The sequence below is a fragment of the Parasteatoda tepidariorum genome, chromosome 3 (genome assembly GCF_043381705.1).
Source record: "Parasteatoda tepidariorum isolate YZ-2023 chromosome 3, CAS_Ptep_4.0, whole genome shotgun sequence".
Taxonomy (NCBI): domain Eukaryota; kingdom Metazoa; phylum Arthropoda; class Arachnida; order Araneae; family Theridiidae; genus Parasteatoda; species Parasteatoda tepidariorum.
The window spans coordinates 46,003,542-46,017,375 of NC_092206.1; the positions used below are offsets into that span (position 1 = coordinate 46,003,542).

Here is a 13,834-nt window from a genome sequence, read left to right on the forward strand (position 1 = left end):
TAACGTTCTGTTCTTAAGAATGCAAAAAAAGTTAATGTAAAACTTTTAAATTTCTTTGCATTTAACTTTTTCTTCTCCACTACTAACTAGTTTTGAGTAGTTAGGATGACAGCGTTTATTAAAACATTTCTGTAAACATATATAGAACAGAATTTTTAAGGCAATCTAAATATATTACTTGAACGATTTAAAAAAAAAGAAAAAAAAAGAACTTCTTAAATTCGGAAGAAACACCCGTTGCCCTAAAATACCTATTCCGAAGTTAATAATTCCGAAGCTGAGTTTCCGCAATTAAATTTACGTTACGGCATCATCGTAATATTTAGTATTCGGCCATGTGTTAACAATATGCCATGTGTTAACTGAGGTATGAAATTTATTAGAGCTGTTAGACACGATGTAATATGAAATAATTAGAAGTATATATATATATATATATATATACTCNATTTTTAAAATAAGTATATATATATATATATATATAAACCATTTCATATTACATCGTGTTCAGCAGCTCGTGTAATATTAGAATATTAGGTAGATAAGTTGTAAATGTTTCTTTAATGGCCGAGGTAATCCGTAAATATAGATAACATATCCCATTATATTGTGTCCTATGATAATTCCATAATATTTTTTCCCTGTGTGCTTTGTTGTTAGTGTTACAGATCTTTTCTTCTTCATTCTTCTTCCCAGTTCCCAAACTGAACATTTTACTCTAAAATGGATTTTTTTGTCTAATTAGTATTTAGTAGAATCTTGGAACTCAATTGATTCGTACTGTAAATGGCAATGTGAGTTCCAATTATCAACAATTCTATGACAAATAAATAGATTTTTACCTATGCTTTCATTTCTCGTATGTGGCACAAAAATCGCAGGTATTTCTCCATCTAAATTGGTTACATGTTCATCTATAATAACTCATTTTGTTAGGTTTTCGCATTAATTAACACAATATTTTTTAAAAATCTCATACATAGTAAACAAAATTAAAACTATAAACCATGTATGGTCCATCTCTAATTTATTGAATAAAATCTTTATTCTTGATAATGCCGAAGATTTAAATTATCTCTAAGGCAACATTTTCAGTAAAGGTTTCGCATTGATTACGTAAAACAATTCGAAAAAATTCAAGGACCGAAAGATAAAAGAATATGTACTATTTTAGCTTGACGAATTAAGCTTAGCTGCTAAGGAAGCGCTAATTTGTATAAATTAATTTTGAACGTAAATCATGAGAGATAAAAAGTGAGTCTCTTAAAGGTCTATTTAAAACACACGTGAATCTTAAAATATTACATACCATTTCAGCTAGACGAATTAAGCTCGGAATAAAAACAAACATATCCCTTTTCTTATATTTCAACACAAAAGACTACTTAAAGCAAACATCTTTAACTCTACCAAGGACAACCATTTATATAATATAATATTTGATTAAACCAGTCAAATATCATTTCCTTTGGTCAATCTTGGAAAGAAATTTAAAGAGAAAATTCATTCTTTTTAATTAATGACAACTATCGTTTTCATGAACAGAAAGTAGGTAAAGAAAAAGAGCAAGTCTTTTAATCTAATACAATATCAAGTTCAAAGTGTGTGATTCTACTCTTCAGAATTGTTGACGAAGGCGCAAGCGTCTGTCAGAAAAAAAATAATGAAAAATAAAAATCTTCAACACCCCTCCTCCATGCTAATCTTTCGTATTTGGTGCCAATACTAACTGTTGCTCTCTTCTAACCGCGCGGTTGCAGCAGAAACAGACGATAACGATGAAGAGGCGGACTGTTCAGGAAATTATTATAATTATTTGAAGAATATTGGTGTAACTACGTTTTAGCGTTGATAACTTTATTTGATATCAAATGCTTTAATAGGTCATGATCTATATATGAGTGACAGTTTTTTTATCTTAACAGTTAAGAATAAGGGTAAGTTCATTGATTGATTATTTAGGCTAATGTTTCTCAATATCTTATTTTTTAAAATCTAAAATAAACATAATTTCACAAGCTAATTTGCGAATTGATTTTCGTAACAATAAAGCTGCATGTATTTACATTTAGCTATTAATTAATTTCTTAATATAACATTTGAAAATTAATAACTATAATTTTCTCTGAAATTATAGAATGTTTAAATTATTTTAATTGAAACGTTGTTAAATATAAATATCAGTTCAACTACTGTTATTTTTAGTTTTAATGTTAATACGTTTTGAAATTTTTATAAACTTAAAATAAAAGGAGTATATACACTGTTAAGCTATCGAGCATTGAACACTGTTAAGCTATTTATTTATTAATTTATTTATTAACTCAATTTAGTAATTATATTGGGAGTAATCAGATTTGAAAGTTTAAATAAATTCACAAAAAGTGCGAAAACGTTTGGAATTAGTGCTATTTCTTTATGGTTATTTGATTGTTTGGTTAGAATACGGTAAAATGAAAATTAAAAAAGTTTTTATTTAACCATTTTTTCCGAAAAATTCTTAATAGCGTCAACCGTTACTTATGTTTCCTTTACGTTGTTTTGTTTTATTCATAGAACACTATTAATTAAACTTGAAATAATTTAATTTACATTTTAATTATGGGAGCATTTAAAATATTTGAAAGAACAATTTTTGAATATTTTTTTTGTTTTCTCTTTTCTTATTTTCGTAAGTGCTTTTAAAAACAATGCTTATTTTCAAGTATTCAAAGATCAATACATTGTTTAGCGGCCAAAAACATTTAAATTGAATTAACTTTAAAAGTTTTTAATTTAAACTAGTAAACTTATTTTTTAAATTGTAATATCAATAGTTTTACGTTATTGTGAAATTGTTGATTGCTTAAAAACATCAAATTTACTTTTTACGAAACACTTTCTAATAAAACTCTAAAACCAACTCTAGAACCTAAACATTTTAAATGATAAAATCATTCACGTATTATTTTATTACTTCCAAAAATGTCACCCTCGAAAGTGATGAAACTAAATTTATTTTACGTGATGAAACACTTTTAGAGAGTTAATAAGACATTAATTACGTTAATGTTTACTTCAAATATGAATAATATTTCGAATGAATTTAAGATAATTTGCTTTTACATCGTAATTTTTAAATTGAAGAAGTTATAAATTGGCACCTTTGTATTTTCTTAATTTCATGTTTACACTATTAATTTATTATTTATTAAATCAAAATAAACTTGAAGAATTTCCTTTTTAAACTCTGAAAGATATTTTTAAAAATATTGTAAAATAACTGTTTTATGTTACTTTGAGATTATGAATTTTTTCATTTGAATTTTGATCGGGAATATTTTAAGAGCGTACTTTGGAAGAGGAATTATAAAATACATTTTGCAAAGTTTTTAATTCCCAATACAAGTATTTTTTCTTCAAAGAAGTCGACTTTATTGAATATTTAAGATTTTAATAAATTGAAAAGTGGTAAAATCTTAAATATTTAATAAAATTTAATTTTCTTTTTTTTTTAAAAAAAACCTTGGATTCTGAATTATAAGCTTTGCCAGACGCATTTTATAATTTTTTTTCCGAAGTACGCTGTTAAAATATTCCGGATAAAATTACAATATAAAGTACCAGCACATTAGGTGCATCATAATCTCTAAAATTCATTTTATCGTAAAATCCATTTTATCGTAAAAGCAATTTTTGTCAAAAAATATCATACTGTAATTTCACTGTTTTATAATACATTTAATTAAAGGGATTCACGAATTTTACGGTAATTATTGCTCTAAATATTATGATGTATAAATTTCTTTCGTTCAGGTAAAATAGATTTTATTATTAAAATACCGATAACTTGATTATCTGTACTTTTCACAGTGATTTGATCTGGAATTTTTTACATTGCTGTCAGATTTCATAACTCAATCTGAAGTTTTTTTTCTAACAGATATAAAATTTACATAATTATGTATAAATTTGTTTTTAACTATTCACGTTTAGTACAACAATATTCTAAGCGTAGATACATCTTAACAAAATGTTCTTGATTAAATTATTAATAACAATTTCAGATACCTCACTTATAATACTTGGTATAAACTATGAGAACTGGTACACGGTAAAAAGTTATACTTAAATTTCATGAAACGTTCTTCGTTTTTGACGAAACTACCTTGTATATGCTACGAGCATTTCGTCAAAGTGACGAAATAACTATTATCACTTCTCCGAGGAAACGAATTCTGTCAATAATTAAAAAAATATTTCGTAATTCTATTTTTTCCAAAAAACAAAATCTCGTGTTGCCTAATGAATTTAATTCTTCTAATAGTCACCGTACCCTATAGCTGGCTCAATGTCCCCTTAATTACACAAGAAGGACAGATAGAACAGAGATATAAATTACATCCAAACCCGTAGTGGGATTTCAGCTCAGGATCTTCCGGCACGAGACCAATTCCTTGACAACCATCGGTTTATTTCTTAACTTTATTTTCGATAGTCTAGCCGTCATCCTAGTTCCGTCATTCTAGTCAACAATGTCCCACAGTGCACTACGATGAGGTTTCGAGTTGTGGAAACATTTTCTTCATATATTTGAGAGTTCCCTTTTCGTCACAAACCACGCGATTTCGTGGCATAATAATTCTCAAAATTAACGAAATATAGATCAAGGATTGCTATATCGTCAAAGCTGAGAGGTTTATTTCTGAGAATATAAGGTAGGGCTATTCATATGAATAAAAAAATTAATTTTGAATTTTTAACAGATAAAACTTTAAACAACAACTACCTTAAAGTAATTTGAGGTAATGTTGTATATCACGGGTAAATCCAAACTCGGAAATAGAATTATTCTTTAGCATTAAAATAATATTTTTCATTTTAAAGAAACGTCAAAAACATGTTTAAAACTAACGAAATACTTATTTGGTTTTACTTCTTTTATAGAAATTAAACTACCCGGATAAATAAAACTACCGTAAGCTATAGTAATTACATTTCTGATGAAAAAGAAGCATAATTCTGGTTGATAACAACAAACTAAACAATATGCAAAACATCTATATGGCAATTTTGGTAATCTCGCAAAATTATAGTTCATATTATCACACATTTTGCTGAAATTATGCAAAAAATATACATCTGAACGAGTAAATGTTTTTCATATCATAGTCTTAGGTATTGTGATAAAATTTGCCGAATTTTACCACATTTATAGAATATTATATAGTTTTATAAAACTATATTTTATTGTTAATTTTACAGAAATTATTACCAAATTGCTCCGATACAAATTACCTAACTGTTTGGTGTTCCAATCGAGATCGAAACATGGTAAAGTTTACCATGGAAAATTTTCTTTCTTAATGTATATTCTGTTTAAAAAATTATTCTTTTTTCAAAAAAATACTTAGACAAATTTGTTATAATTTAAATTCTTGACTTTTACACAGCGCTTTTAGCTTCCATTGCTTTTAAATTTTTTTTAAATACCTTAAATTTCAGTTAATTTACTTCTAACAGATCACCACCACTATCATTTTTCAAAATTTTACAGTATTTTTAGTTTTTAGCTAAAATATCTAATGCAATAATTTAACTTTTTATCTCCATAAAACCCCCTAGGGTGGGTTGGAGTACTACTTATCTTAGACAAATTTGATTTGTAAATAAATACTGTGCTTTATAACTAGAACAATATTTATTTTAAAATTTCAAAGCAGAATCTTTAGTTGAATTGTTCATTTGTTTTGCATGTCTATGTAGCCAGGCTGATTAAATTTCTAGCAAAATATTATATTCTGTACTACATCCAACAAAATAAGGTTCAAGTGGAATAGTTCTACAAGTTAAAATTTTTCATTTAGAAAATATAAATAATGTTAATAAAATAAATTTCGTTTAAAATTATATTGCTTACAAAGAAAAAAAAATTAGTTCGATGAGACAATTATTTAATAATACTGATTTTAAAAAAAGATATATATTAAAAAAGAAAGAATTTTGCTAGAAATTTTGCCAAAATGCGACTAGTATTTAAAATTCTAGGTTACAAAGTAAAAAACACGGTTACAATGTTTTTCCTATAACAAAAGAAGAGATTTTAAGACGTTGCCAATTTTCTGATATCTTTACCCCAAGACTAAATGGCAGACTTTCTGGCGTCTTTTCCATATAACTTCGATAAAAGCTTTCCTAAATGGAACATTTTCGATCTTTATCAAATCTGAGTGAAGAGAGAATAAAATGATATTTGCATTCCTACCATATTAAAAGAGAACTCAATATTGAAAAAATATCTAGTTCCTGTTATCAATAGTAATACAAATAGTTTTTACACAGTATTTGTAATAATATATTATGCTTCTTTATTAATTTTATTTATTTTATATATTACCAATATATATAAAATTTTTGGAGAGATATTTGAGAGATATTCAAAATTTCAAAACTTTTTATGGCATTTTTATAATACTTTTGATAAATAAGAGCAACATACCGGGAGAAAAATAGGGACAGAAAAAATTGTTAAAGTGATTTAAAAAAGAACTTTGAGTTCCTTTAACTATTTCCAACATAACTCATTGATAATATACAAAAAAATATTACTGAGAAAGAAAGTAGCAAAATTTGATTTAATTTTCTACCGTTTATTGCATTACGATGTACACAATTTCGTCTTGAATTAATAACTTACATTTCTTTATATATTTTTTAAACAAAATGGATTGTTATTTTCTTACATCTTCTTCCAAGTCTCACGTGAAATATGGTATTAAATATGGTATTAAAAATTATATTCTAAAATTCTAAGCTGATACATTAGTAAATAAGAAATGAAAAAAATACAAATAAATGGGCAAAGCTTCATCAGATAATTTAGAATTTTCATAAAAGTAATGAATTTTATTTCAAGGACTATTGATCGTGATTTTTATCTGGTCTACTTAACTACTTGAAAACATAAATAGGAATTATTAGTTTTCTTTAATTAATGATTAGTTCTTACATATTTCTATTGGTATTTAATCAAGAACTGAACTTTTTTTCTTTACAGATTTTAAAATTTAACTATTCATAATTAAGTAATAACAAATAAGTAATAACAAATAATTAATAATCAATACTTAAAAATAAATAATGCAATAAAATGAGGAGTCTGTCTGTCCCTTTTATAGTTTGTTTTATCTTCCTAAATTTTTGACAGCTGTTTAAAGGGAAATTTTATTCTACACTCATAAAAATTGTTCAACAATTTAATTTAGAATACTTGGAAAAGGTGTTGGAAAAATAGAATTTTTTTATTGGCTTAGAATTAGCCATTGATAAAAACAAAACTGCAAACCATTCTAACTTTTTCTTACATATTTAAATGATAACTTCAGTGTTAGCTAATTTATAGCTCTCATCAATAAAGAAAAGAAATTTTCTGCCCTCTCATTAATATTGATTTTTTTTCATTCGTAATGCCATTTTGTATGGACGAGGTAGCATAGGCAAACCACGTCACCAAATTAGCATTTCTAAATAAATCTGAAATCACGTATTTATTTTCTTCATATTATGCTTCAAAAAGGAGTTTATATAAAAGTAAATAAGATAAAATTAACGGTATTTGAAACTGAATTTTTTTTTGTTCTTACAAATTGAGAAATAGAGAAATTCATTCTGAAGGAAGGTAAAAAACTCACCATACTATTATTGACGCCAATGATATTTTGTTGGTACTAGTTGTTTTGTTAACACCATTGTTGCTTAGTTAACTTTGGTAACAGCCACTGTTGGTATTATAGTAATTGGTGCAGTTTTAACTCTTTGACGCAGTTAGAGCACCAGTGTTCCTTTTATATATTTTTTTCAGACGCTTAAATTACAAGCAAAAATATACTTCGGCATATATTTTAATGACAAAAAAACAGTAAAATAGTTACTAAAAAACCTGCTGGATTTTTCGTATAATTACATTTGTACTAAAACATGAAAGTAAAAAAAAATAGTTTGGAATTTATTTATTATTCATATTCAAAAATATATCAATAATTGATTTTGCAAATTAAAAAACTTTCCACGATGAATCACTTTTGTTCTTATATCTAAATAACTGCAAATAGGGAAAATTAAAAAAAAAAAATTTGGGGAGTGAGCCGTGTTTAAAAGATTTCAATTTCAACGCAGAAAAAAGCACAGGTATTCCACGCTATATTTCATAATCATAATTTATTAAAATGTTTGACACAATATTTTCCACTTACTTCGACCTAAGATTACTTAAGTAATGAAAAAAATATCAAAATATATTTAGTAAAAAATTCTCTGTCAAAGGGTTAATAGGTACCAAATGTACTAATATATGTACAATTGGTATAATTAACAATTATTAAAACTCCATATATAGATACTATGGAAAGAGATTTTTTATGGGCCCAAGAACACGGATAAGAACCAGATAAAATCACTTAACTGTTGTAAATTCTATCAAGTGACTATAATAATTTGGCCTCTTGCAACGACATTATGACAAATAATGCTGATTACAGTTATTCTTTATTTTGAGGGGACTAACAGCTAAAAATTTATTTTGCTTAATATAACAACATAAATTCCCTAGAAAGCACAAATATTAATAATAATCAATAAATGAAAATTGAAATTATTTTTGATTTATTAGCAGCAATGGTATGAGACCTTCAGTTTTGTGTTTGATTTCGGAGCGTTATTCAGCACTGATTTACTGACTATTTATTATTTTTTTCACCCAGTGCGGAGAATAGAAAATATATATGAAAAAATATATAATGGAAAAAAAAAGAATAAATGTACTATTTTATATAAAGAATTAAATAAGAATATAAATTGAGGTTAGATGTTAAAAAAAAAACAATATTTCCCCCTCTTGAAATAACAAATCCTTAAAAATATTACTAAATAACATATTTCTTAACACAGTTTATTCCTGCATATAAACGATTCCGTATCCGGAAAACTTTCTTCGAATTTTCTAACACTTGCCTACTCAACTTCTACTTGATAAACGTACAACTTCTACTTGATATGTCACTTAAAGCGGATGTAGAAAATTGAAATATTAAGTATTCAATTTCCTTACAAGTAATCTCACCAATAAGTATACTCTCCTTTAAAACACAATAAAAAGTATCCTTTACACGTTTGATAAAATACAAATATACAGATTCGGTATTAGTTGAGGTTGAGTGTTACATCTTAATACAAAAAAGGAAAAGAAATAAAGTGAAGATAGATTTCTCCATTTTCTCATTAAATTAAATTTTTCGATTTTCACATTAAATTCATTGTTAAAATTTTAGCCCTTTGAACTTTAAAAATCTGATTGAACAAATGTAAACACTAAATCATAATACAGTATTTTTAAATAATTTTTAAAATTATTAAAATATAGTGGTTTCTTATTACTTATTAAGCTAGAAAGTTTTTAATTTTAGAGTGTGTTCTCCGACGCTTCAAGGTGATATCTTTGAGCACAGGATAAAAATAAGTGTTTAAAGTTAATTTAAAAAATTATAAAAAATAACCATATCATGTTTTTTTTTAAATAAAAGCTTCTATACTGTATAACAGCTATATTGAAGTTAACATTAAAATTTACCACGAGAACAACATATTTGTAAATACGCCAAATTAAAGTGTCATATTTAAAGATTTGTTTTTAAAAATTTTCCCACGCTAAACTTACACTGATTTCATTTACAATTAAAGTGAATCATTTAAATTTGTTTTTGAAAAAAATTATTTGAAATTGTTTTAAAAATTATTATAATTTCTTATTATGCAATATTATGTTTAAAATAATAGTCCTGCTTTGATTTAAATACCAAATTCTGAAAGTTTAAGTTTAATTAATCTATGTGACATAGCTATAAAGTCATTTAAAACATTTATTTATTTTCAACCTCTTAAGTTTAAACAATAAAAAAATATTTGAATAAAGCATATAATTATATTACTGAATAAGAAAAACACAACATTCAACTTCGTTATTTAATAAAAATATATTATTCATTTAAAATAATATTCCAAATTTAGAATGATGCGTTTTGCATTTTAGATATTGACGTAAACTCCCGACATTTTTACTTACGTCAATGTGGTAACACGTTAAAAAAATTGTGGAAATGAACCAGGATAAACACAGTCCATTGGCTAAGGATATCTCAGATTATACCAATTGCTCTTTAAAAGATCCGAGATAGTTTTGGAATCTAGCCAATTTCTTTTACTTTGAAATAGCAGTCATTTAACAGTTAAGACGGAAACTATGACTGAATAGAATATCAGAAAATTGTTTTACTGATTAAAAAAAACATTTTTAAAGCAGTTTTAACTGATTTTCTTTAAAAAAAATTGCATTAAATCTTAGGAGAAGGTGAAATGCAAACTAAGTGTTTCGTGAGAAATGTCTTTGAATTATATTGAATTACAGAAACGTTTATGACAAATGACAGGATATTTTAATCTTTTTAAGATGTATGAATCATTATTTAGCAAGTGAGATGTAAAAAAAGTTTCAAAAACCTCGCAGCTTCGTATTAGAATTCATATTTAGAAAATATTTTAAATAACTGAAAAAGAGCTGAAAATCGTATATATCTTAAAAATTATTCAAATTTTTCAATTAGATACTGACCATTTTGGGTAAAAACAATTTCGAAACAAAAAATAAGCAATATTTCACAATTTACAGAATTATCAAAATTATGCAGAAAGCAAAAATTCTAGTACGCATGAAAAGTGCAAAAAATGGGTGCTTTCTTAATATTTATTGATCTAGTTGTCGAGTTTTCACGTGCGGAGATTTAATCTTAATGGTTCGGATCCCTAACCCTAAATGATGTTAAATAATTGGTGCAACGATATTTTAAATTAGAAAATCATACACGAAAAAGTATTTTCACATGATTAACTTACATATTTTTAGACTAATTCATATTTCTTATAATAAAAATTTGGAGGGTAGCCGCAATCAGAGAAATTTGGTCCTTGTACTTCAGTCATGAGGACAGACGATAATTTAGACTGAATTTCAGGAATTTAATCATATTTCACGGTTTTCGAGAACTTCTTAAATGAACCAAAAAATTTTTGCACCCAATTATAAAATTCCTTTCTTCAATGATCTTCCATGCAAGAAATTACTTTTAGTAATTATTTATTGCGTTCTTATTATTTTATTTTATAATAGTCAAAAAATTCTAATTGTAAGATATAGAATCGTAAGATATAGAATTGTAAGATATAGTAAGATCATAGAATAATGAAAAATTTGTGTTCTATAGTAATTTTGAATGATAAATACAAAATTTGAATCCAACTTGTCAAATAGTTGACTGATTTATTAAATTCGAAAAAATAGTATATTAAGATTTTTGGTTAAAAAAAATCATGAAATCTTGTGTTTCATCTTACTGATATCATGTATTGTTATTGACAGCATAATATCAGCTTCATAAAAAAATATTTATTTAGTACAATACATCGCGACAAACCCATGATTTCAACTGTTTATGTGAATGCAATAACAGTTAGAGATGGAAAAATAATTTTTGAAATTTGTTATTTCTGATTTCTGCTCAACTGTGATAAAAGTATTCCAAGATTCTACATAAATTTAGGAAACAAATGATCTTAAAAGCAATGCATGTTAATGGCATAGCGTAACTCACGTCACAGCTACATTGTAAAAACATTCCAGATCAAATTACGGTATAAAATACCGCCACTAAGGGTGCTGATTCCTTTAATCGTAAAATCCATTCTTGCTGGAATATATTACGAAACAAAAAATCTCATATATCGTAATAATTACAGTGGTGATAACCTCAAAATTACTGAATCATTCTAACTAAGTAAATATTGCTGTAAAAATTACATTATAGTATTTTACGGTAAAAAAAGGATTTTACGGTACAATGGATTTAACGGATGCTGCACCCGAAGTGTTAGTACTATTTACCATAATTTGCTAGGGAATTCGTTTCAAAGTAGTGCTTACGATTTTTACGAATCTCATATCAAGATCCACTATATCCTGATTGATTTTTAAAGTTAAGGATAAAGGTTCATCCTCTGTTTTCTTAAAATTGACATTTTATTAAGGTCAAGAAAAATTTCACGCGGTATTCCTGACAAAGATTGTTCATACTTGTTTGGTTATACCTGCACCCCAATTGTGTTGTTTTTAAGGTTACAGGAAGTGGTTTGGCATACAATTATTCGTTATTTAAAACACTGTAATTTAAGTTTAATGTTTGTGTTGACTTTTGACTTAAACCATTTAGGCCCAGTGCTAGTCAGTTAGAGGTAGAAATTCTTCAGACTTGAGCCGAAGAAAATTATCATTCTCAGACATTTATTCCAGGTTTATTTATCATTCCAGCCTTATTATAATTTACTTTTAAATTTAAATCACATTATTTGATGTGTGTGTTGATACAAGCACGTTTATACTTTAATGTCTATTTTCAGGTTATTCACCGATGTCCAATAATATCCAGAACATGATCCAACAATCAGTAAACCAAGCAAAATGGCTAGAAATTTGATCCAAAACAACAAAAAAACAGGAACATTTGAGTGGCACCAATACAAATTAAAGTAGTTCATAAGAATTTCATAGAAAAATAGCTAAACTACATTCCAAGAAGCAAGAATGTGATATTGTAAATAACTTGCCTCTTTTTTTGCAAGAATAAAGCTTATTATGGACATTTTTTCCCAGGCCACGTAGTTTTTCAGCCCAGGTTTTAAGTATTAAAAAAGGAAAGAAAAACGGATTATTCATTTCAGGAACAATAAAATAGCAATAGAAAAAATGTCCCTAAATGACACTTTATGCGAAGAAATACTTAAATTCGAACTTCAGAAGCCTCCTCTTAGTTTTGAGAATCATACATACCACCGAGAACCATACATCTTCAAGACGTTGATTTTCACAGACTATGTGAAGATTGTAGCTTACATATTTCTTATTTTGGGTGGAATACTTGGAAACATTAGTATCATTCTGACTGTTTCTCTGAATAGATCTATGCGGACAACTATAAATTATTATGTTGCAAACCTGGCAGTTGCAGATGCACTGATATGCATATTTTGCATGGGACCACATTTTATTTACACTCTTACATATCCAGTATTTACGCTTGGTGAATTCATGTGCAAGTTCAATCCTTTTACTCAAAGTAAGTAAATGGTTTGATATTTCCTTGAATCACATTCTCTTTAATTTCCTTTTTCTTGCGTTTTAAGTTTTTATTTTTAAAAATTCCATGCTATAAACAAGGCGGCTAATAACTCTTTTTCTCTATTCAAGCAGTTTTAATATTTTTTTTAAAGAATAAAGTATAATTTAACTTCAAATTCAACACACAGAAACCATTTAAATTCTTATAGACCTTGTAAATATTTTCCAAACTTCTTGACTGCTTTTATTCACCCTACGCAGAGATAAATAGATTAGTAAACATGGATTTGAAAGTAAAATGAAAAAGAACATCAAACGAAACCAAAGAAATGCATTCCTTACGCACTTCAGCATCATTCAAAATAAATAGCAATGTGAAAAATAAGTAAATAAAAATTTGAAAAGTTTCAAAAATACTCTTGATTTTTTTTTGGACCACCACAACCCATATTACCAGACGGATTGATTTAAATATCAACAGACACAAAAAAAGCTCCACCATTTCTAAATTTGTCTGGTGAAGATGCTATATAATACATGTATGTATATATATAGGTGTGTAATATATATATATATATATATAGGTGTGTAATATATATATATATATATATAGGTGTGTAATATATATATATATAT

The 13,834-nt window shown here is 26.4% G+C and overlaps 1 protein-coding gene across 2 annotated transcripts in view; it reads left to right on the forward strand.

Annotated features, from left to right (window-relative positions):
* The first annotated feature begins 1,752 nt into the window (after positions 1-1,752).
* The window catches only part of LOC107453999 (QRFP-like peptide receptor), a 31,061-nt gene continuing 18,979 nt past the window's right edge, over positions 1,753-13,834 (forward strand). The window contains exons 1-2 of one of the 2 annotated variants that reach the window (XM_016071033.4): positions 1,753-1,937; positions 12,481-13,196. In XM_016071033.4, the coding sequence (XP_015926519.1) occupies positions 12,827-13,196 (370 nt within the window). In that variant the 5' untranslated portion in view covers positions 1,753-1,937; positions 12,481-12,826. The remainder of the gene's footprint in view (positions 1,938-12,480; positions 13,197-13,834) is intronic. The other variant, XM_016071034.3, reaches the window with a different exon arrangement.